The sequence below is a fragment of the Penicillium griseofulvum genome (genome assembly GCF_001561935.1).
Source record: "Penicillium griseofulvum strain PG3 chromosome Unknown contig_79, whole genome shotgun sequence".
Classification (NCBI taxonomy): domain Eukaryota; kingdom Fungi; phylum Ascomycota; class Eurotiomycetes; order Eurotiales; family Aspergillaceae; genus Penicillium; species Penicillium griseofulvum.
The window spans coordinates 67,602-91,241 of NW_024467420.1; the positions used below are offsets into that span (position 1 = coordinate 67,602).

Below are 23,640 nucleotides of genomic sequence, written 5' to 3' on the forward strand. Positions count from 1 at the left end.
TTACCCGCGAGCAACCCACCATGAGCGGACTGCCATGCAGCAAATCCGCTTGTAGACTTGTGTTGTGCCCTTGCCCTCGGCCTCTTCTTCGAGGAACTTCTGCGCGACGAAGAGCCTGGTTCCTGCCTCTTTTTCGGTGGTGTAACCCACCTTGGGCAGGCTGTTGGGGAAGTCAGCCCAGCGCTGTCCTAGGTGACGTGCGACAGAAATGGAGTATATGATGTCACGGTTCTCATATGTGTCCAGCAATTGTCGACACCGACTGAGGGTGTCATCGATCTGCTTGGCCGAGCTTGCTTCGTTGTCATACAGGGTGAGGAATTCTCCGACCTGGTCCCAGAAGTCCAATTGGCGGCTTTGGAACTGATCTGGGGTGTTCGGTGGATTGGCAGCATCCATGACTAGCTCCCGCGACAAAGGATTCGAGTCCAGATGGTTCCAAGTAAGCAATGCCTCGATCACGTTTAACCGTGCGCAAGACACACAGAGATTCCAGTCCCGCCCCTGTTGTCCAGTCTCCCCGTCCGGTACCTGGCGACACAACGACATGCTTTTCCAGATGATTGAGGCCTCAAAACTCTCCAGGCGAGCAAGAGTTTCACCGTCTTGAAGGTCCCATTCATTGAACGCGATGATCAAAGCCGAATAATCTGCCATGAGCTGGGAATCGGCCATGAGCAATGAGAGAGCATTCTCTGAATACCAGCGAACCTCGAGAAGCTTGTCGATCGCCGGTGCGTAGGTGGCCAGGAAAACTGCCTGGATCTCTTCCAGGCGGCCAGGTGGAAGAGTTGTGACGGGGTTGGGAGGAGGAGGGGCAATTCCCCTCAAGGAGAAAAGGTCGTTGACATACAGATTTTTGGCTGTAGAGATTGATTGTTAGATACCTATACGTAAAGTCGTAATGCGCCGATGAAGAAAACAAATATGAACTCACCTTTGTATGAAGGCTCCGAGCCCTGTTGACGTGGTACGCCAGTGTTCTGCATTTCTGTATGGTTGGATTGATTGTTGGTTGCCAAAGAAGAATCAATAGAAGCTCCGTGCTCGTGTTGGTCAGCAGACGCAGTGGGCGATTCGGAGTGGAGAGAAGGTGCGAATGGTTGAGACGAGGCGGGCATGTACCCGGGAGGCGCAGAAGGGTAAGAAGGATAAGAAGGTGCGGATGAAGTAGAAGGGCCTTGTGGATTGACAATCAGTGAAGGAGGAGGGTTAGGAGCTGGTTGGATAGCTGATGGTGTAGAAGCCTGAGTCCGAAACACAGGATCGTAGCCTAAACATTCACGTTTGCTCTTCACACAATTTCTGCAGACCGGATGTGCTTCGTCACACTAAAATGAAAGTTAGAACAAGAAAAAGTATCCAAATAAGCAAACCGAAAGGGAAAAAAAAAGTTGGAGGTTGAGAAGGAGGTGGGTTTAAGCGGACAAAATAAATGGCGGGGTCTGACGGGCACAAGCGAGCGAGAAACTCCGCCCCGCGAATCTACACATTTGCGCTCACCTTGATTCTTCGTTTGCGACAAGTTAAACAACCGGTTTTTGTCCGTCGCTTGACTTCTTTCTTGTGTCTATTGCCAGATAACATCTTGTTCGGATCCCCCGGGAGTTGATATCGCATTTGCGCATTCCCCATATTAGAGGGATACCCAGCCATGTATTGTCCCATAGAAGCCATCGGAGGCATATTGTTTGGAAGCGGCGATCCGATCGGTGCCTGTGGCACCTGTCCTTGGGAAGAATTGTGATACATATCGTTTTGCTGATAATGTTGTGGTTGCGCCTGGAACTGGTGGGTATGCGATTGCGGTGACTGTTGGCTTCCTGGTTGTTGTGATTGAGCAGGACTATGCGAATATTGGAATGAACCATTGCTTTGGTGATAGTGAGATGCACCATTTACAGCCCCATTGTCATGCCCCGTAGAGTCTGCCATACCGGCGTTTGAATCGTGATGGTCTAAATGACCATCACCACCAAAATCATGGCCATCCATTGTTGGGATATCATCGGTTCCAATCGCTGGTAAGGAATGATCAAGAGAGGGGAGACTTGTATCAATCGCAGGCAGTGACATATCGGGGGCCGCAGATGAACCTATTGAAGGCAACGCATCAAAAGAGTGCAATTCTGAATCGTCAAACCCGTTTGATGTGTCCATTGCTGGAAGTGACGGATCAATCGCTGGAAGTGATGACTCAACAGATGGTAAAGTCACATCTGGGCCGTGTGCTGGCTGGGTGGCTTCTTCTGGCTGATAGGGGCTCGCATTCTGTGGGCCTGGGGCGGATGAATTTGGCTCTGCAGGCACTTCTGGCGTTGCTAGCGCTTCAGGTGTTGCATGCATTTCTGGTATTGGTGGCACTTCTGGCGCTCCTAATTCCACTGGCGGTTCTGGGGGTGCTGGTTCTGCTGATTCTTCTGGTTGTGCTGGCGCTGGCGCTGGTGGTTCTTGGCTCGTTTCCACAGGGGGTTGATTCGTTTCCACTGGTAGTGGCTCATTCTGGGCTAAAGGTCGGTCTGTCTCAGCAGCTGGCGCATTCGGTTCGGTCGCAGGATTGGTGGATTCGCCAGGCGGGGCGCTCGAGTCCGTCGGCTCCGCCATGTTGGAATTCGCAGTCTCCCAATAAAAATCTCAATCGGATGGGAAACTTGCTAGGTATTTTGCAAGGAGGGAAGACAAGGTCTTGAGTAGAAGTCGAGTAGTCGAGTATTCGAGTATGTAAGGTCAAAGGTCGTCTGGTTTGTCGCTGAGCGAAGAAATCACACCAGGTCGAACGGATGGGGAGTTAGAAATCATTTATTCCCTATGATCTGTGGAGGTCCAGAATTTGTTAGTCAAATATTCGGCCAGCAATGTTGTGTCCCGAAGAGAGTAACATGGCACGGTGAGGGTAGAAGCCATCGCCGATCATGAGAATAGGAAAGACCGTGCTAGCGCAGGCCGTTTCAACGTCTTTTAAATCCAATCGGACTAAAACCGTAGGACATGGTACTGATCGCAAGGCCTGTGCATTTGTACGAATTTCCTCCATGATACACGTGGTATGTCCATCCTGCTAGAGGTTTTGTAGGTCGCATTCGCGTTGCCCAGCCTCAAATTCAGCCCACAATTCCCAGGTCTCGGAAAGGTATCGCGAGGTATAATCCAGTATTCAACGTTGCTTGACAGCGGGAATATTGGGCATTGTATCGCACAGGGTGAGGCTCCGGCGCGAGACGATGCGCATAGGGATAGGGCGGGGAGAGTCGAATCAAGACTTACCAGGTAGGTATGATAGAATTAGATCGAAAGTAATACGACTCGCAGGAAGACTATGCAAATGCCAAAGTCGAAGGTTCAAAAAGCGAGAGAGGCTTAAGGAGCTTTCCTTTCCGGCGATGAAACTCTCCGCTTTGCGAAGGGAAAAAAAATTATAGTGGCAAACACCGCTTTCTACCCCAACATTGCATATTCCGAGGTTTTATATTTCCCTTTATTTACTTCACTTTATTTACATCTTTGCTTTTATATATATATATATATATATCTTTTTATAATATCTTGTATTTTATATTCCATTAACATCAAGGTCGAATTTAATAATATTGCCTCTAGTTCAAATCTATAGACCCTATATAAACTACATATTGTCCTGCGAGGCCTTGGCATAATTCAACCTTACATTGCTGTGGCCATAGATTCATTCTGCAGAGCTGTACATGTGCCATAAATAGAGACGCTTTTGAAAACAATTGTTGGCAAAAAGGTTTAGGCTTGCAAATGATCCTCTGGGTGAATGGGTTCGATGTGTACATCGTGGGGAACGGAATTTCTGCCGCAAGTATGTTGTCAAAGACTTAGGTAGATCTCTGATATCGTTTGGCACAGTGAAAGCCGTGATTATATCTTTGTTTGAGGCAACATAGTTGCAGACCTGCAGACTTGCGGGGCTCACGGCCAAGGCCAACAGATTGGAGTCGGATGTACAAGACCCTACAAGGAGTTAGGATGATCAATGGTAGTTACAGGCTTGCATTCATGTCTAAGCCATAACAAGGACCTTCGTGGATATCAATTCGTCTCAAGGTGCGGCTATTTCCTCATCACCTTCGGCTTGCGCTTCTTGAAGATGACGCCAGGCGCAGCATCCTCACTTTGCGGTTTCGCTTCAATAACAGCCCCTGCTGAGAATTGAGCGGGCTCTTCAGTCTTGACATCAATTGTCTCATTCGTCTCTTGGGGCTCTGGCTTGGTAGGAACCGTAGGATTATCTTCTGCCTTCGCCGGAGGGGTCGGTTGCTCAGTCGTTGTCTCCTGTGTATCAAGTTCGACCTTAGGGGTGAATGTTTTTGTCCTCTTGATATCTTTGGTGGATGCAAACAGGTCATCAAGGCCCTCGTCCTCCTGTGCACCGGGGTATAATCTCATCCTCGAACCCCAACCTTTGTTGACAACCGGTTCAGGCGCATGCTCGTCCTCTTCTTCACCTTCAAGCTTGCGCTTGCGGACTCCAACTGATTTTGTAGGGCCCTCTAATCCCTGTTTGACTTCGATTGGTGTCTCGGACGTGGTCTGCCAGTCCCCTGCTACGGCCATATCGGCGCGGAATTCCTGGGGGATGGCGACCCCCATTGCCACGAGCTGCGCCATCTGTTTCTTTCGCTCCTCTAAGGAAGCAGGCCGTTCTGTGGATTTGGCGGCTGGTGGTGCGCTTGGTTTTGCGCCATCTTTGTCTTTGTCAGTGGAGGAGCCGCCACCGACAGCCTGTCGCAATCGCTCGACTTCAGACTTCGCGCGTTGGGAGTCTTTGCGTTTTTGTTCATTGTCATTGTGTATTTGTCTGAGGAAGCGCTTGAGACTGCCTTGATGTTTTGGGCTGGCTTCGTGTTGGCTCTTCTCGAAGGGCGTGTCACGGATGAAGATCTTGCACTGCTTGCACCAGTAGCGCGGCTGTGGGGTGGTTAGTAATATCCTAGGCGAGTAAAGATATACACTTACTGCTGATTTCCAGAATTCAGCCATGATGGAGTGGTGTGTTCAAAGACAAGTAGGTGGATTGAGACTTTGGTATTGATATTGACCGGCAGAAAACTACGTAGTTGCCCCACTCCGTTGACCAATTAGAACTTCCCTTCGATGTATACAGGAAGCGTATAAGGAACTTTTATAATATAACCTTGGAAATCATTCCATGAACGTAAATATAATTCATAAAGTGAAGTGAGAGAAAGGTGATAGGGAAGCCAGCGAGTAGTCAAAGAGAAGTGAGAGAAGTGCACATCGATGGTTCTATTGTGCATGAGATGAATATCGAAGTTATCACTACATCGCTGTCCTGAAATCCGCCCAGGTAGTAGAATAACGAATACGGTGGGGATATCGGGGAGAAGAGAGAAGAAAAAGTGATTAATAGTAGTTATAAAAGGATCCTAATCCGAGGCAGATTGCTGAGAGCTGACAGGTATTTATAATCAAATGAATGGTTCTCTATATCTTCATACCTAGAATTTGCCTGAGGTGCCGTAATAACGGTACACGGCCAAAAGCCAAAGCCAGAGCACAAACACAAGCACTCTCTCGAGATCCTACTATGATTCCTGTTCCAGAACAACTAAGTCCTCTGACCCCGCCACACCCATCAGATATTACTAACCGCTGAATCTCAGCCGTCCCCGCTAGCTCTGATCAAGAGTAGACCTTGATCTAGTCGTTCTGTAACCGCCTGCGATCGTACTCGATGGAGACCTGTTCCCGTTGTTGTCAGCGACGGTTCGATATGAAGCTTGTCGATGGGGTTTCGTCCGACTACCGAAAAGCTAGTAGAGGTCAGGCTATGGAGTTATTTAGTGCGCTAAATAACATGCAGCCGGATGAGATGCTTCCCATGTTGGTGTTTATTCTCATGTTGGGGTTTAGGCATAAGGCAAGGAATTAGTTTTGGGTGAGTCCGAAGGTCGTCAAAAGGCCATTCCTAGATATAGTGTACTATGTATACTATAGACATATCAAAGCAACTTTACCCAATACTCTTCAATAGTCTTTAGAGGTCAGCCTGTTCGGGAACTGGGCTCCTCAGTTTTCCAACTTCAAGAGCCATACGGATGTTCCCAATGGTCCATTCTTCCATGGCAAGCATTGTCTTTTGGCAAATCAGCTTCATACCCTCTTTATAGGAAAGCACATAACTCACCTCAATGGTCCAAGTGCCCATATGGGGCACCAGAATTACATTCTGGTTGTTGAGCAGCCCAGGGTGAATTCGAGGCTCTTCCTCAAAAACGTCGAGACCAGCTGAGAACACTTTCCCACTATCCAGGGCATCAACCAGAGCAGCCTCGTCCATGACAGCTCCGCGGGCAGTGTTGACCACTACCACGCCGTCTTTCATCTTGGCAAACTCGGCTTTGCCGATAATATGGCGTGTGTTTTTCTTGAAACCATTAGTATCAGAACATATCCAGTTTTCATTTGGAGATACAATCCTTACATTCAATGGCAGGTTCAAACTGACCACATCACTGGTGGACAAGAGCTCATCAAAAGAAACATACTGAGCACCCGCAGACATCTCATCACTGAGCTTGCGGCGGTTATGATAGATGACCTTCATTCCAAAGGCTTCTGCCTTCTTCTTCAAATTACGTCCAATACCACCCATTCCCAAAATCCCAAGAACCTTACCCTGGGGATCATGACCGAGAGGAGGTACAGGGTTACCACGCCATTTGCCCTCGCGCAGGGCGTGCATACCGGCGTTGAAGTTGCGCAATGCACCAAGAATCAGGAACATGTTCACATCGGCAGTGGCATCGTCTACTGCGGTTGGGACATTGGAAACCCGAACTGGAGGGTTGCGTGCACTGCAGGCATGAACATCCACTTGGTCATAACCGGCTCCTATAGAGGCTCCATGTTAGCATATACACATTTGAGCACTCATATCCAAAGTTTGACGCACCACAGTGCGCGATGTATCGGAGCGAGCTTGGTAGCACATTCAATAGCTCCTCGTCTACAAGCCCTGTTTGGGTTACAGAGCCAATTGTTCGATATATCGCAACAACACCATTCAACTTGCCGTCTTTGCACTCTTGGATGAACTCGGCTCGGTTGGTTGCTGCGGATTCAACTAGCTCTGCTAATTCACCCAATGCACTCCAGGCTGCCTGCGCACTGCGTTCGAAGAATGTTAATATTATGAAATGGAAATCAGTGGTACAAAGGAATGAGGGGAATGTACTGGTCGATACTTCCGAGGCGTAGAACCTTAGGCTTGGGGCCGGTAGAAACCATTCTGATGTATTGATAGTAGTTGGTTCTGTATTGAGTTAGATAATTAGAGATTTGAGCATGCGAGGAATATAGAGTGTTGGAATATCAACTCTGAGTCAAAAGATTCCCTAATTTTACTTCGGGTCGCAATATTCCGACGCCTTCTCTTGACATCCACGTTTGAACTTACCGATAAGCAAACTCGAGGACGATGTTTGACTAAAGCGTCAATTGACCTATTTATAGCAAGAGGGAGTTTGAAGACACGAGTAGATTCAAAGGAACGTAAGTCAAGAGAGAAATTCGAGTCAATAAGAGTCACAAATTCATAAGTTATATACTCACCATCGGCCGAGAAGGAGAAAAGGTGCCCCACGCTTATCGGGTAAGTTCCCCGTTTCCTGTAGGGTAATGTTGGTTTTTGAATAATGAATACTCGAAAGTTCCCAGATCTGACACTAGCTGTTATGCTAATCTCCGGTTCTATATATGGAGATAAACTTGTGCTCAACTGAGGAGCGGTCTATCATCCCGTAGCCATCGGCTTAAATGCCGACGTCGTTATCTGTTGACAAAGACGTTGGCCTACATGCATGGATGGGGGAGGTGCTTTTACCCTTTAGTGTGATATTGGAATTAGATAAAAAAAGGGTTGAAGATGGTGACTTTGTGTTTCATATTCAAAATGAAACTTGCTAGAAGATTTCTCTAGATAGATGTGTATAGTACAGTGTGTCGAGGGGTTCCAGGCTCACTAGCCTTCGATCAGAATACGGGTCCAGTCAAACTTATTCCAGCGTTTTCTGAATCCCTCAACCCTGCGATCACCACGATTCCAGCGCCCTTGCCGTTTGATCACGTCCGGGGCAACATCCAACATTCCTCCAATAATTTCCCGGGCAAAGAGATCTCCACGAGGCCAGCGGTTGCCATCTTCCACAATATGACCCAGGCCGCCGTCAAGCTCAAACCAAACGTGGAAGTAGGGCATCTCCTTCACGAGGGTTTTCCGGAAGGCAGACCGACCTAACCCTTGCTTTGATTTGGCAAGGGTATCAATAAGCTTGCGGTGCTGCGACCATTCCGACTCGGCACTGAGAATTGCTTCCTTGAAGAATGCGGGCGAGGTTTCTCCTAAGCTATAGGGCAATGGCACAACTTCCATAGATGCATGTCGCTTGCGCTCTGGCTGGGCTGCATTCTCGTAGAAGATTACATCTCGACCTTGGTCATGGTACATACGCGTGAGACTCTTCATGAAGTTGCGAATTTCTTCCCACTCATCGTCATCGCATTCCATCAAATTAGTGCGATGTTGGATTGGTACGATTGTAGCACCTCCTTCACTGATCTCGGGCTCGGTAGGAAGTGTGAGAAAGACCCTGGTCGCAAGGGATACCACTGGGGCAACTGGAGGCGTGCCCTTGTCTTCATTGTGACAAAGGGGGCAGTTGTCCAATATCCTGTTCATCTTGTGGAAGTCATTGATCGTAGCGTTCTTGAGGTCAATCTCAGATCGATGAACTCTTTTGGCCAGCTTGGATGCATTGTCGTCCATATACTCCAAGCGGTTCTAGGTATGCATTAGCAGGGGAAATAGGGGATCATCACATATAATCTAGGACTGACCTCGAACTTCGCATCACGGCCAATTTGATCCGCCAACCGCCGGCCCTCTCCGCCGGGTTGGCCACGGGTTTTGCGCTCTTCTCGCACCATATCTTCAATACTCATATCTTCATTTGCCTCCACCAGACCTCTCTCCCGACCTCTCTTAGTATCGATGGCTTTGACCTCGTTTCCTGAACCTGCTAACATCCGGTTATGCATAACGTCAAGGACCACAACGTCGGCTTCCTTGCGGTTTGACATTGCTGCCGCGGCTGTATTGAACTGTTCCTCAAGAGCGGCGGCATCTGGTGCTTTTCTGAGCTTTGCCTTCATCATCTGAGCTTTCAGACGATTCAATGCCGTCATATCGAGGTGGTGAGTAGTCCTCAGAGGAGGCACCGTATCCATTTTCTTGCCTTGGCCTTCGGCCTGAAGTTCTTGCTCTGGATCACGAACATGTTCGAGTGGAGCTCTTCGGGCATCATTCTGGAGTTTCCTTTCCTGGAACAACTCCCCGCTGGGTTTATCTTTGCCCACGTATGACTTGCCATACGTCTTGCGCCGATCAATCTCGGTTTCCTCCTCCCGAGCATCGTCAAAAGCGCGAAGTCCTCCGAAACGCTCAATAGCAATATCGTCAATAGGCCTGCCGCTTTCTTCCGCCTCTCTGTATACACCTTTGAGCTTCGTCATTCTCCATTGTGACCCTGAGTCCCCAAAGGTATAGTCCACCTCATGCTGGGCAGGCTCGTCTTCTATTTCCTCAACTGTTTTTCCGTCGTTGAGATCACGTAGATGGTTGTTGAGCTCCTTGTCGTGAATCTTGAGTTCGTAGTCTGCGGAAAGCATTATTGGTTTCGGCTCCTCCTGTCGGTTGGAATCCGGTCGATGAACATAATCAACGTCGAGAGCTGAGGGCGCTTCCATCCAGGCGTCCCGTTTTAGATTACGGGGCTCCTCTTGTACTATTACTGGGGGAGCAGCGGATCTCCCCTCGTCTTTGGAGTTCCGGTGATGGCGTTTATGGCCATGCTCGTCTCCTTGGTCGTCGGAACGACGTGAACGCTTGTGCCTGTGGGTATCATCATCGCGGTGGCGGGACTCACGAACTCGCTCGCTATCCCGATCGCGAGATCTGGAGGAATGCCGCCGGTGATGGTGGCTGGAACGATGGCGATGCCTAGACTCTTTGCTGCGGTCGCGATCACGGTTTCGGTCTCGATGATGTCGCCCTTCGCTTTTTTCGTGGCGCTCCTCTTTCCCCTCTGCCAGTGACTTCTCAAAATCTTCTAGAGTCATGGTGCTCCTGATATGTGAAAAATAGATGGAGCTGAAGTAAAGGGCAAAAAGTCGGAATGACGTTTATAAAATGCCGGGCGGTCCAGCCGTAGATCTTTCCCCGCGACAGAAAAAAGATTTCGAGCAGAAAAAAGAAGCTTTATCTTTCTTCACTCGTCTTCACCCTTTATACCATACACTCGGATCACAGAACTCCCTGTATTTTGATCGCTTAATTGGTTCTTTTTGTTATAAACTACCTCCATCATGCCGTCTCCGGTGTCCGTCGTCTGCGTGGGTATGGCAGGTAAGGATATTGTTATGCTGATCGCCCCTCACTTATCTGCAGTGATCTGACCGTCAATGTTATGGATTCAATAGGGTCAGGAAAGACTACCTTTATGCAAAGAATCAACTCGTATCTGCATGAAAAGAAGACTGTGCCATATGTGGTCAACCTCGACCCCGCGGTGCACTCAGTACCCTTCGAGAGCAACATCGATATCCGTGACTCCATTAATTACAAAGAAGTGATGAAGCAGTACAACCTGGGTCCCAATGGAGGTATCTTGACTTCGTTAAATTTGTTCGCCACCAAGGTCGATCAAATCATCTCACTCTTGGAGAAACGCACCGCCCCGAACCCCGAAAATCCTTCCGCGAAGCCCATCGAACACATTCTGGTCGACACACCTGGCCAAATTGAAGTATTTGTCTGGAGTGCATCGGGCAGTATCCTTCTCGAGACTATGGCGACATCATTCCCGACAGTCATCGCATATGTTATCGATACACCTCGCGCAAGCTCTACTAGTACCTTCATGAGCAACATGCTCTACGCGTGCAGTATCTTGTACAAGACCAAGCTTCCCATGATCTTGGTTTTCAACAAGACTGACGTCAAGGATGCTGAGTTTGCCAAGGAATGGATGACCGACTTTGATGCATTCCAACAGGCTCTGCGGCAGGAGGAAGACTCAGGTGCCTTTGGAGCTGAAGGTGGTGCCGGTGGCTTTGGCTCTGGCAGTGGATACATGGGCTCCCTTTTGAACAGCATGAGTCTCATGTTGGAGGAATTCTATCGGCACCTCAGCGTTGTTGGCGTCAGCTCGATGACCGGCGATGGTGTCGAAGAGTTCTTCGAGGCAGTGGAGACAAAGCGACAGGAGTTTGAACGTGATTACAAGCCCGAATTGGAGCGCAAGAAGAAAGAGCGGGAAGATCAAAAATCATCCCAGCAAGAACTTGAACTTGGAAAATTAATGAAAGACATGAATGTGTCTGGATCAACCCGGAAGCAGCCAGGGAAACCCAATGAAGAACCTGAGACTGTCAGTGAAGCCGAAGATGAAGAAGACGAGATAATCAAGCGCGGATTGGCAGATGGAGAAGACAGTGATTACGAGGACTACGTGGGCCCTAACGCTGGCAATGACGAGGGTCTCTCTCAACGGTACCAGGAGGCTCTGTCAGGCTCCAAAAGTGCTCCATCAGAGCAGGACAACAGCTTCACAAGATATTTGCGCGCGAGCAATATGCAACAGTGAAGACATCTCTCACGAAACAGAAGTCAACATTTGATGAGTCTCAGTTATTTTTAATGGGCTCTTTCGGTCTTAAAAGGCGTTTTTGGTCTTAGAGGCGCATTTCATTTATCGCATTTAACATAGTCAATATATCAAACATTGAAGTACTGAAATATCATCTTGATCTAGTTATCTTTGTCTTCTGATGTAGTAACATCTGCGGATACATTTGCAAACAAGACAAACAGCTCTTGTATGACGTCACTTGTTTATAATGCTTCAGCCTTAAAAAAAAGTGTTGGCTTGCAAGCTTTATCTTCTCAGGATCTGACCATTTTTGACACAAGCTACTTGAATATCGCAAGAAGAGCTCAACAACATTAAGAAAATACCAGTGAACTGCCATCATGGATGTGAGCCAATCCTATCACTGTCTTCAAAGCTATGGAAGATAAACCTCAAAACCAGAGCGAAAAGCTAATGGACAGGTCTTTCGCACCTACACATATTCGACAGCCGCATGGCTTTTGCTTCAGAGCTTACCTTTGATTGCTGGACCAAGCATAATAGTGACTATGCTGCTAGATGAGACTCGGCCTGCTTCTCGTATGTGGCCCTCATCCTGAAAGTGCCGCGCGCACCCATTTACAAACCGTGCTAACTGTACACCCTTCAACAGCCATCGAATTATACTTCGCCAGATGCCTTGGCTTCAGCCTTCTCACTATCGCCGTTTTGACCGTCATGCTAACCGGCTCCATCCCTCTGACGTCCGACACCAAGGAGTCTGTGACAGCAGAGGAAGATGATCCCAAGGCGCCATACGCTGTGCCAACTATGATGGTGACATCTATTTTCCATGCCGCATGTGCTTTCTACGCGTACACATGGTATGTTACTGGTGGATCGGGTCTCTTTGCTGTTGGTATCGCTGGATACTCTAGTATTGCAGCCATCGGGTTGTGGTGCATGCTCTTTGCTAGCAGCCATGGCAGAATCAGTCGCCGCACGGGCGCAGACAAGAGGACGACGGGATATCCTTTCAAGAATTCGGAGGCAGCGAAGAAACATGGCAAGGGTCTGTAAGCTCTCAAAGAGCTGTTGATTGGAATCAATATTGCATGGATTCAATGCGAATAAATCATAATATTTCGATATCCCAGTTTTCAAATGTGTGAGATAGAATAAATGTGCTATTCATTATTTGAAAAAAAGAGAACTCATATGTAAATTCCCATGTTTTGTTTGTATGTTGTACTCTGTACCTGAGAACCTCATAATGATCCGAGCTTTCTTTGACCCCACAACGCCGCTTCAACCCGTCCCTTCTTCTCCTCAAAAGCAGCACGCCTCTCCACACCTTAATATTGTTTACAAGATGGACTCTGAACTGCGACTGTCATCGCCGCGATTAGGACCTTCTATGCCGATAAATGACTCTAACTTACAGCTGGGTCAATTTGACCCGGAATCACAACACTTCGGCCCATTCCGTCCCCCGACCGAAGCCGAATCACAGCTCCAGAATGCGACGCATACGTTTATTCGTCCTCGATCAGACGAGCCAAACAACTTCGTCACCTCGTCTCCGTCCACACACCAAGGTCACCCTAGCAATGGAGTTGGCTCGAACTTACAACCTCAAGGGCAATCCTCCGATGGCTTGCATCAATCACAAGGCTACAACAATGGCGTCGGTCATGCAGCGAATATGAGTGGGGCATTGCATCGCACTGCTAGTGGACCTATGGCACCCCCAGCATCGCTGTCCCGAAACGAGCTAGCAATGGGAAACAACGCGCATCAAGCTCATAATAACAGCTTAACGACGCTGCCGTCGCCGAGTCAACAGTTTCAATCGGACTTTATCGAGCTAGATTCTGGCTCCGTGGATCCGGGGGCCTTCACTGGGCCTGGAGAGCTGCAAGGCTTCAAAGTGGTCCCGAACCCTCCGCATCTGGATTATTGGAGAGATAGGTTGTTCAATGTTGATGAAATGATAACCTTGAGTGAAGAGGAGTATGCAGACTCCATTGTTGGGATTATTTCTACCATCCAAGAAGCTGACTTGCACCTCCCGTGCTACAGATTTCAAACCTATTTCCCCCATGTTGACAATGTCTACTCTCATCGTTCAACCCAGCGATACAAGCGTAAACCCTTCGTCTCGCATTATTGGGACTGTCGACTCAAAGGAAGACCACCTGGAACCCCCAAGTCTGACGACCCAGAAAAGAAGAAACGCAAGCGTACAGCCAGAGAACGGGATCTCTGCCATGTCAAAATCAAAGTCGTGGAATACTTTCCAGTGTCTGAAACACCGGATACGACCCATGAAGTTGAGCCCTTGCCATCTAACGTCTTACCTGGCATGTACACCTTCTCTCTGAATGATGACCCCGCGATCCGAAATGTCCAAACATTCGGTATGCTCACTCCGAACCCTGGGCTGCCACCAAATCATCCCGGATCAAATGGCAGGAGATATTTCACTATCCAGCGGGTGAATGGCAATGGTGCCAATGGAAAGAATGATGGCGTGAGTGGCGGTCACCAGCATACGCTTGAAGAGAGTGATCGTGTCAAGAAGAGTAGTGTGCAACGATACATTCTGAAGGAAAAGAAAGATAAAAGGACGAGAGCGGTATGTCAATCCTGTTTTGTTCTTTGCACGTGGATATCCCCGCATGATCGCGGCTACGTCACAAGTTTACATTGACTTTATACTTCTGGCATGCCAAAGATCAAGTCTTCATCATTCTCATTCAATTTCCTGCTTTTCGAATTGTGCACTTCTAACACAGAATACACGATAGGATCGAGTCATGTCTCGACCAGGACAAAAGTCATACCATACAAAAGCGACTGGTCTGGCCGCTGAAACTGCAATCAAACACTCTACCGATGTTAATCTCAAGCTATATGGGAGCTGCTTCTGGTGAGACACCCCTGGTTTGGCTCGTTCTGATGGAATATTGTTGTGTATTGACTTGGCCTGCATCTTTGAAGCCCCTTCGTGCAACGGGTATGGATTGCATTGGAACTGAAAGGTATCCCATATCAATACATCGAAGTGGATCCGTACGAGAAGCCCCGGTCGCTGTTAGAGGTAAATCCAAGAGGTCTTGTTCCAGCTTTGCGGCATGACGACTGGGGATGCTATGAAAGCAACGTGTTGTTGGAATATGTAAGAAAACCGAATGGGCCGATTTCCCATTTCCCTCACTGACCAATCCCTCGCAGCTAGAGGATCTAGGTGTAGGGGCTGCAATGCTTCCGGCGGACCCAAAGCTGCGCGCTCATTGCCGGTTGTGGGCGGATCATGTACGTAGAGAGACAGATCTTTTATGGTGACCACCTCTGATACCCTTCTAGGTCAATCGGCATATCGTGCCAAGTTTCTACCGCATACTACAAGAGCAGGATCAACAGAAACAGATCGAGAAGACACAGGAGCTGCGAGACGCGATGGCGAAGCTGCTCGAAGTAGCACATCCCAAGGGACCTTTCTTCATGGGCCCGCAGATGTCTCTTGTGGACGTTCAGGCTGCCCCGTGGATTATTCGGCTGCGACGAGTACTGAAGCCATACCGAGGATGGCCAGATGCTGAAGAGGGAAGCAGGCTGGCCTCTTGGGTGAATGCGATCGAGACCAATCAGCATGTGCAGGCGACAACTAGCACGGATGAGCTGTACCACGACAGCTATGAGAGGTATGCCCGTGAGTTATCGCATGTCTTTCTTTTTTAATGGACTGCTAACACCTCATTCCACAGAGAACCGTCCAAACACATCCCAGGTCGCAAATGCAATTAACGCAGGACGAGGCCTCCCGTAATATCAGAAGAAATGTATTTGACGGCCAGTGTGGTGGGACGAAGAGATCTTTGTCAAATGTACGTTAGCCTGTTCGAGCACCTCTGTTGAAATTGAAGCCACCTCTTCCACTTGCATCAGGGCCTCGAGGACTGCGCATCGGCTGCTGCGGGGCTTGAGTATCGGAACCGCTCCGCTCAACTTGCGGACGGCCACCTCTTTGTAGGAAGGGTGCATTTGACTTGGCTACAGTGGAGGGATCGTAGAGATGTTTGGACTTGTTCGAGGCCGACGAGTCTCTCTTCTGATGGTCTCTTCCACCGCCACGTCCTTTGCCTCTCCCCCTGCCCTCGCCTGTGGGAGTTTGACGAGGCGGGGTCGTACTGCCGGGCGAGGAGGTACCAGAGGCTGTAGCAGACGGGCTTCCAAAGAGACGTTCACGCACTTCTTCATACTTTCGCTGCTTCTCCTCCCTATTCTTCAATGCAATAGCATGGCGCTCCTCAGGTGTTGGCTGGGGCGGCTTGGTGTCATCGTCCGAGTCATCGTCATCGTCTAGTCCGAGCCGGCCAAGTCCAGCCGCTGCGGCAGTAATTGTTCTCGAGGATGATGAATGTCTTGTCACAAGCTGCGGTTTCCGACTTAGCAATGTAACTGCGGGCTTGAAGTCTTGCTTAAGGGGAACATCGGCGCGTGCTTCAACGAAGTGGAATGTTTCTGTGGATTCGCTGCAACCCAAGTCAGTGTCTTGAACAACCCACAGATATGCGATCAGAGCTGGCCGGCGATTGATACTTACGCTTCAGCCCATAGCTGGCGATTGAACTCTGCCTGTTCCGCTCTGCGTTGCGCCTTGGTCACCTTGGATGAGACTTTCTTCTCGGACGGCGGGGTAGACTTGGAGTCGAGATTCTGTAAATGATGACCATCAGCATGCCATTCATAGTTTGCAAGCCTTAAGTAGACCTGAATAGCAGACTAGTATCTCAAATGTCACATAGTTCCCCTTGGTATTACATACATCTGCTTGGTTTTCCCATGAATCCTCCCAGGCATCGGGAACTGCTCCGGAGTTTGCGCTCATTGCACACAGAATGATGGAGCAAAATTAATAATAGAGAGGGATATTGAAAACAAATCTAATGAAAATATGTAGCCTGACAACAAGGGCCAACAGTTCATATGTTCATGTAGTATATAACTGGGGAAGAAAGAAGAAGAAAATTCATGCGAGACGGGGCCACCGCCTGTCGACCGTTGATCTCTCTCCACTCCCCGCTTGAAGTTTGAGAACTTTTGAAACTACAAATCGACCATCTAACCAATTTTTGTTAATTCTAGATCAACAATGGCGATTGGTAGGTATTCCCTATTTCATCAAAAGCTATACGATATAGCCGAGAGAATGCAGTGGGCCCGGTCATATCGATAGCGCTCCATACCCACATGTGCACCCGCCTCCTCTTCTTTGCAAACTACAAAACCGGGGTTACATCCATTAACACCTGTTAGACCCCAAAGACCCAGACGGCGACTCTACAATGACCTCCTCCGTCGACTCCATCGGCCCTGACGATGGTACTAGAACCGGCGCCCGCACTCCGACCGGCATCAACCAAGCTTCCTCAACTGGCGCTGAGGCATCGGAGCTTTCTCCCCCTGGCTCCCAGACAAAGCAAGAGGCTAATGCCTCTGTTGGTGATATTGGGACTGCGTTGGAACACAACGGAGGACAGCCTGCGGAGAAGACGTTCGAGTCAAATATCGCAACATGGAAGAGCAAGCATGCTCAAGAGGAGTACCAGCGTGCTATGGAGAATCTCATTGATAAAGATTTCAAACTAGGTATGTGGCTTCCCGTGTCTTCTAGCTTGGGCCGTGTTTTGTCCATGGATGTCTCTGTAGAGTGCTGACTGGCTGCGGTGTGTTCAGATGAATTCGGGGACCCTTTTGATGAACGCGACTTAGCGGAGAAGTTGCTATGAGCCTTTGCATGTTCAGAGACCGTGTGCGAGTTGGACAGCATACGATATGAATAATGAGATACGACCTGATTCTTGAGCTTGCAGTTTTTTAGGTACATTTAGTCTCCAATGAGCCGGTGCTCACCCACGGAAGACATTTGTAGGCCGAAGTATTTCAATTCACTGCCATACAATGTAGTGTGTAGTGTAAATAACGCTATGCCGGGCCCAGTGCCATTGTAGATGGCTTTACCAGAAAGATATTCTATGTCCAGATGCTAAGGAGATTACTTAGACATGTACATAGATACATAAACCCCTCAGAGCCATGAGATGATTCCAACCTGTTGTTTTCTTGACCTTTCCTGGGGTTTGGATGTTTGCAGTCTTGGTAGTTTGCTTCGATATACAGTCGACATACATACCAAATTCTTCATTATTCGAACTCGATGACTGCAAATGAAGTAGACATCAACTTCCAATGAGATTCTATACTTTGTGATCGCCATAGGGCTCTCCTGTGTGGTTGGCAGGGCAACGGGTCAAAGAGCATCAAAGCAAAACCACAACGGCCCGCTTGACTTTCGCATCCACGACAATTCGACAATTCGACATTTTACCGGAGGGCCCAGTCGCATCCTTTCGACATATTATTTTTTTACAATATATTAGATAACTTGGGTTACTCCTGAGGTCGGTTCATCTAAATTACTACGCCAAATTGAATTCCGGCATTTGACACATTCCACGCGTGTCAATAAACATGGAGAACCACCCTCCCTCGCCGCAAGCATGGTATGTCAACTCTTTGTTTTCTTTCTGATTTTGGATTCAATGGTTGTTTCCTTTGTACCAAAGGGATTATTTGCGCCTCTCGCTCAGGGGTTTGGTCTCCTGGCTTCTCCCTCTTTCCCCCTTTATTCTGAGACATACCGCCACATGGACTTGACACTGACGCAAACTTCTTCACGCTCCAGCAGCTCTACCAACCCTCCAACTGAAAGTTCCTTCAGTTTTACGCCCATCAAAGCCCTGAGCGCCTTGCCGCGACTGTGGGATCGGAAACCTTCGACGCCTGTCCGGGCCGGAGACAAGACAAGAAAGCTGTGGAAGCGCATTCGCTTTCCATTTACCGGCATGAATACTGCGACACAAGGCCAGACAGGGATCGGCGCCTCTAAAAACTCGGATTATCAGCGCGGCGTGAAGCGCCAGTGTGTTGACCCCACCGCGGCATACCAGGAGACTGAGGCCGAGCAACGTGGTCGGTCTTTCCTTGAGACTAAATGGGAGATGCAGGCGTCTCGGAAACGGCGTAAGTATCTTCCTATGGGCATTACGCGAGTCGCGTTTACGTCAGACATCGCATCCTGCATCCTGCATTCTGCATTTAGAGAGACCTTTCATCTAATAATTTGCAGGCAAGCTGCCTGAATTCAATTTCAACATCCACGAGGATGGCTCCCATGAGGTGTTTGGTTTCTCTGCGAAGCAGCCCGAGGGAACGCTCAAAGATGTTGTTGGCGACGTAGCTACGCATGCGTCACTCCAGCCGCTCAGGGATCTGCAGGAGACTTCCAAGACGCCAGTCTACCACGACGCCATGGCCACGGACCCAGATCTTACAGCAACCGACGGAAAGGCAGTGCAGGATCTACAGTCTAGATCATCCAGCCAAGACGCGCCGGCTGTGTTCGACAATGCGGGAGAGGACAAGGCCACCCTCGTGTCCAACACAGACTCCGTGCAAGATCTGACGCAAGAGCAAGAGATCAAGCTGGTGCGATCAGCACTGCGAAGCTCCTTGGATGGAGAGGATGCAGATCTGCTCAACGATTTCCTGTTTAGGGCGAATGCGAAGCGGGCCGCCAAGGCCACGCAAACCGAAGATTCGAAATCAATGGAGATGTCCTCCAGCATGAAGGAGTCGCCAGAAGTTGAATGCTCAACACCGCAACGCCGTGTGCTAGAGGAGTTGACAACCAATTCACCTTCACCTGTCAAGCTGCGAATCTCGCCTAGTAAATATGACGTCAAGTATGGTGCCGACGGCGCCGGCGACCAGGAGGATATCATCCCGAAAGAGATCAAGGAAGAACAAGCTCCTTCAAGCCCTGGAAATCGTCGAAGCACCCGCGCTAAAAGCTCGGGCACACCTAGCATGCGCAACACTATCTCACTTCGACGAGCCAAGGGAACAGAATTCGTTTTCCTACAGCGAACTGAGACCCAGCAGGTGGCTATGGCGACGAAGCGCAATACCCGGCTCAACAAAGGCAAATCTGTAGCTCCAATGGTCGCCCTGGAAGCTCTGGCTAAACGGTCGAGTGAGGAAGAGCTTCAGCCAGGCAGCTCACAGAATGAGAGCTCTGATCACAAGGACACTAACTCGCGTGGGCTGACCAAACCGCGAAAGCAAGTGTCGTGGAATGAGGAGCGCATGGCCGAGTATGAAGAGTACAGAGAACCGATTTACGACCAAGAAGATGAAGAGGGTGACCGATGCACGAATGACGTCGGTGCAACACCTCGCCCGCGTTCAGAAAGCAAGCGTTCGGCGAAGAAAGCAGATTCCGGCCGCAGTAGCCGTAGCCAAACGCAAAAGGCAGGCGACAATGCAAATAGTGGGGCCACCCAGAGCGGTCCAACCGCCGCGACTACTGCACCTGCTACTGTAACTCCTCGGTCACGCCGGGTGAGGCGTTTGGGTGACTCGGGTATCTTGGGGGCTGGCACCCCAGTTAAGACTGGGAGTCGCAGCACAAGCAAGCCTTCTGCAGCCTCGGCAGACACCGTGGCTCCTGCTCCCTCCACACCTATCAAGGGCCGCCGCAAGCTTGCGCCTAAGTCACCCGTCTCGTCCAAGCTTCCCGCACGAGCCTCCAAGAGTGTCAGTGGTATCCCAACTCGTAGCTCAAAGAGCACAGATGATGGAGAGCGGCACAGTATGCTTCAGGTGAGCGCAGGGTGCACACCCACAGCTCGACGCGTTCGGTCGAGATCTTGATTGCCATCAAATATGGCGCAACTCTCATTTTTGGATTGTACGACTTTTATACCCTTATGGCCGCTCTATGGTCATTCTATATTTTCCCATTCTGACGCTCGTTATTTACTTTGGGAGTTCGTGTTTTGTGATACCAACTTGTTTTTTTTTTGTATGCATTAATGAACTTGAAACTTTTTCACTTCATCTTGATCAAGATAAGATCTGTAGTTGCACGGTTCACCTGCCCTATGCAGAATGACGTCTGTGCCGTTGCGCCACGCCCCTCCAGGCTTCGGGATTTATGTGAGGGGCATTTCCAATCTGGGAAGGTTGTCCTGTTCTCAATGACAATCTTCGGGTTCCAATATTTGCGCCGTCCTAGCTTATGCACCTAGCCGCTTTGACAAGCTCTAGGCTCTACCCGACGATATTGCAGCGGGCACGGAGTTTGTTCTATCGAGCCCTCATGCAGTGGCTTGCATGGGAGTTTTTATTTAATTGAATTACCTCCAATCATGCAAAGTATATGCTGTTGGCTGCCAAGGTTGTCACTCGTCCTGATAGCTGATATATGCTGATCTCTTGTTTTGATATTTGCAAAGAGGCAAATCTGCAAGTTTACTGCACTAGGATTTGACAATGTTACAATTATATTGTATATGCAGTTGCATCTCATATGATATCCCACGCAAATACGTAAATACGTATGTTGTACTATGAATCTGCCCAATATGGATACTGACTCAGACTGCACCAACCCAACAGTGCAGTCCAATCATGCAGTATACGTCTTTTAAAGATACCATGAAGACCTACGTACTACCCTTCTATAGGGCCAGAAACAGGTTATCAAACTTTGTCTATGCAATCCCCCGAAATTCCCCCCTCCCTAATCGGCTCAATATCGGGATTCCGGATATCAACACTCGGCATCCTTAGAACCCGAACCAAAAAGTCTCATTTTAAAAAGTCAAAGAATGTTTCATTACCAAAGAAATGAGCCATTAAATCATCCCAGTATACGGAGTAAGTAGGGATCTGATCGGCCAAATGGAATTGGAATGCAGCGTACTCCGTATACTTGTACCATACATAGGGTAGACCAATAACAAATAGAAACTCAAGCGCTAAAACAACATTCAATGAAACAAAGTCAACATGTGTTCACTATCCATTACCTTATTCGGCATGTCGGTGTTAAACACCGGGTATCCCATCCTCTATAAGACAACATCCGACATCTCCCGGACTAAACAGTAACGCTAATTCCCGAAGCGGTAAGCGCGCGAAAACGCTAAGCCCCTTGAGTGGCGCAGGGAATTCCGAGAGCCACAAGTACAACGCGAGATGACATCGTCCGCAGGGCTCGGAGCACACTGCTCCTATTTTTATGTTGTAAATGTGAGTTGTATTTTTTGAAGGAAGTTATACAACCGTACTCCGTAAGTTGTTCATCTTTGGCCGCTTTTGTAACACTATTTCTGACTAAAATGTTAGCTTGTCAGGTACACTGTAACCCTACGGGTTGACCTTAATTTTTTCTTTGAGGGATTTGGTTTACTCCACGCTAGGCCATACAATGTACACTGTTACGAGGTCACTTTTGCAAATTTTGCGAGTTTCCCTTTTCGATTATTGTACTATATTCACTTAAAATTGGTAATTTTATTCTAGGTTAGTTTGGTTTTACTCGCTTCGTTCATTGGATGGAGACATCGTTGATGGGTGGATCCTGGTTGGACCTAATGAAGTCTGTGGCAGCCGGTGTGTGAGATTGGGTGATTAAGTGCCGGGTCAATTGAGAGAAGCGGCTCAAAAGATTCCGAGTACGGGATATGTGTTGTACAACCTTGGAACATATTGGTCTTACGGTACAGGTGAAACAGAGTAAAGTGAGATCAATGGTATGTCCAATTCATCTAACAGTGGTCGTAGTTCATTTAATCATTTCCACCCAAGTTCCCCATTTTGAGGGTATTATTTTCGTCTTTCTATTGATCAAGACAAAATCTAAAGGGAGATACCCTTGGAAGTCTCCTCGGGCCAGACATCGTAGCCAAAGGTATCACGCATGTTGACGAAGCGGCAGTGACGGCCCTTGGCCACCTCATTGACAGCCTCGAAGTCGGCATCACTGAGCTCGATGCTCTTGAAGTTGGACTCAATGCGCTTGGGGTTGGAGCTTTTGGGGAGGACACTGTAACCACGACGCAGACCCCAGGCAATCAGAACCTGGGCGAGAGTGTTGCCGCCCTTCTCGGCAACGGCGTTGAGGGTCTTGTTCTCGCTGACCCGCTCGCCTGTTGTGGGAACCTGGTTCTGCGAGCCCAGAGGCGAGTAGGCCTGGGGGAGAATGTTATGGTCGAAGCAGTACTGCACCAACTCATTGTTAGGCAGGAAGGGGTGGATCTCAATCTGGTTAACCATGGGCTGGACCTTGGCGAACTTGGCCATGTCCTCAAGCTGGGGGATGGTCCAGTTGGACACACCAATGGCCTTGGCCTTGCCATCGGCGTACAGCTTCTCCATGGCGCGCCATGTCTCCTCAGGGTTCTCGGTCAACTCCTTGAGGATCACGTACTATAATATGTTAGTTAAGAGCTCGCGTGCTCATTGCGGGGTAAGCTAGCTTCTCTTACCTTTCCGTCGGGGCCAATCTTGGGCTTCTCCTGAGTTTCCTTCTCGGCAGCAATAGGCCAGTGTACAAGGAAAAGGTCGACGTAGTCGAGCTGAAGACGCTCGAGAGAGTTGTTGATGGACCAGAGGACGTCGTCATAACGGTGCAGGTGGTTCCAGACCTTGGTAGTCACAAAGATGTCCGAACGCTTGACGGAGGGGTTGGCCTTGAGGAAATCACGGATGCCATCACCGACCTCATCCTCATTGAGGTAGAACCAGGCGCAATCAAGGTGACGGTAGCCTGTGTTGAGGGCAGCAGTGACAGCGGCATAGGTCTCGCCCTTGGAGCCCTCGCTGGCGAAGGTACCAAAACCAACGGCAGGGATTTTCACCCCGTTGCTCAATGTGAAAGTCTTTCCAGATGACATGATTGCAATGTAGTTGCGTATAGTTAGAGAACAGAAAATAGGAAGATGCAAGCTGTTGAAAGATAGAAGATAGAAGAGGCGGGGGGAGCTTAGGGAGCGATGACGATGGTCGGAAGTGGGGTGGAGGGGTTGGAGGGGCAGGAGAACCTTGGAAT

At 49.0% G+C, this 23,640-nt stretch overlaps 9 protein-coding genes across 9 annotated transcripts; 5 read left to right on the forward strand and 4 right to left on the reverse strand.

The window, feature by feature from the left end:
- On the reverse strand, window positions 1-2,604 carry PGRI_000180 (putative C6 finger domain protein; the record flags this gene model as incomplete). The annotated part of the gene is made up of 3 exons (XM_040787731.1): window positions 1-863; window positions 938-1,331; window positions 1,504-2,604. 3 exons carry the CDS (start codon window positions 2,602-2,604, stop codon window positions 1-3), a joined length of 2,358 nt encoding a protein of 785 aa, XP_040651503.1.
- Window positions 2,605-4,074: 1,470 nt separating this feature from the next.
- PGRI_000190 (putative formin binding protein) lies at window positions 4,075-5,004 on the reverse strand (the record flags this gene model as incomplete). The annotated part of the gene is made up of 2 exons (XM_040787732.1): window positions 4,075-4,932; window positions 4,981-5,004. 2 exons carry the CDS (start codon window positions 5,002-5,004, stop codon window positions 4,075-4,077), a joined length of 882 nt encoding a protein of 293 aa, XP_040651504.1.
- Window positions 5,005-10,410: 5,406 nt separating this feature from the next.
- On the forward strand, window positions 10,411-11,690 carry PGRI_000200 (putative ATP binding protein; the record flags this gene model as incomplete). The annotated part of the gene is made up of 2 exons (XM_040787733.1): window positions 10,411-10,450; window positions 10,525-11,690. The coding sequence occupies 2 exons, from the start codon at window positions 10,411-10,413 to the stop codon at window positions 11,688-11,690; spliced, it is 1,206 nt and encodes a 401-aa protein (XP_040651505.1).
- A 554-nt stretch (window positions 11,691-12,244) lies between these two features.
- Window positions 12,245-12,755, forward strand: PGRI_000210 (uncharacterized protein; the record flags this gene model as incomplete). The annotated part of the gene is made up of 2 exons (XM_040787734.1): window positions 12,245-12,275; window positions 12,349-12,755. 2 exons carry the CDS (start codon window positions 12,245-12,247, stop codon window positions 12,753-12,755), a joined length of 438 nt encoding a protein of 145 aa, XP_040651506.1.
- Window positions 12,756-12,948: 193 nt separating this feature from the next.
- PGRI_000220 (glutathione S-transferase family protein) lies at window positions 12,949-15,507 on the forward strand (the record flags this gene model as incomplete). The annotated part of the gene is made up of 6 exons (XM_040787735.1): window positions 12,949-14,313; window positions 14,486-14,607; window positions 14,679-14,856; window positions 14,913-14,993; window positions 15,045-15,390; window positions 15,446-15,507. 6 exons carry the CDS (start codon window positions 12,949-12,951, stop codon window positions 15,505-15,507), a joined length of 2,154 nt encoding a protein of 717 aa, XP_040651507.1.
- Window positions 15,508-15,570: 63 nt separating this feature from the next.
- On the reverse strand, window positions 15,571-16,569 carry PGRI_000230 (uncharacterized protein; the record flags this gene model as incomplete). The annotated part of the gene is made up of 3 exons (XM_040787736.1): window positions 15,571-16,213; window positions 16,285-16,463; window positions 16,507-16,569. 3 exons carry the CDS (start codon window positions 16,567-16,569, stop codon window positions 15,571-15,573), a joined length of 885 nt encoding a protein of 294 aa, XP_040651508.1.
- Window positions 16,570-16,833: 264 nt separating this feature from the next.
- Window positions 16,834-17,470, forward strand: PGRI_000240 (uncharacterized protein; the record flags this gene model as incomplete). The annotated part of the gene is made up of 3 exons (XM_040787737.1): window positions 16,834-16,843; window positions 16,998-17,330; window positions 17,418-17,470. 3 exons carry the CDS (start codon window positions 16,834-16,836, stop codon window positions 17,468-17,470), a joined length of 396 nt encoding a protein of 131 aa, XP_040651509.1.
- A 918-nt stretch (window positions 17,471-18,388) lies between these two features.
- PGRI_000250 (uncharacterized protein) lies at window positions 18,389-20,456 on the forward strand (the record flags this gene model as incomplete). Its single annotated transcript, XM_040787738.1, has 2 exons — window positions 18,389-18,764; window positions 18,871-20,456. The coding sequence occupies 2 exons, from the start codon at window positions 18,389-18,391 to the stop codon at window positions 20,454-20,456; spliced, it is 1,962 nt and encodes a 653-aa protein (XP_040651510.1).
- A 1,992-nt stretch (window positions 20,457-22,448) lies between these two features.
- gldB (putative glycerol dehydrogenase (GldB)) lies at window positions 22,449-23,485 on the reverse strand (the record flags this gene model as incomplete). The annotated part of the gene is made up of 2 exons (XM_040787739.1): window positions 22,449-23,018; window positions 23,078-23,485. The coding sequence occupies 2 exons, from the start codon at window positions 23,483-23,485 to the stop codon at window positions 22,449-22,451; spliced, it is 978 nt and encodes a 325-aa protein (XP_040651511.1).
- Window positions 23,486-23,640: the final 155 nt, after the last annotated feature.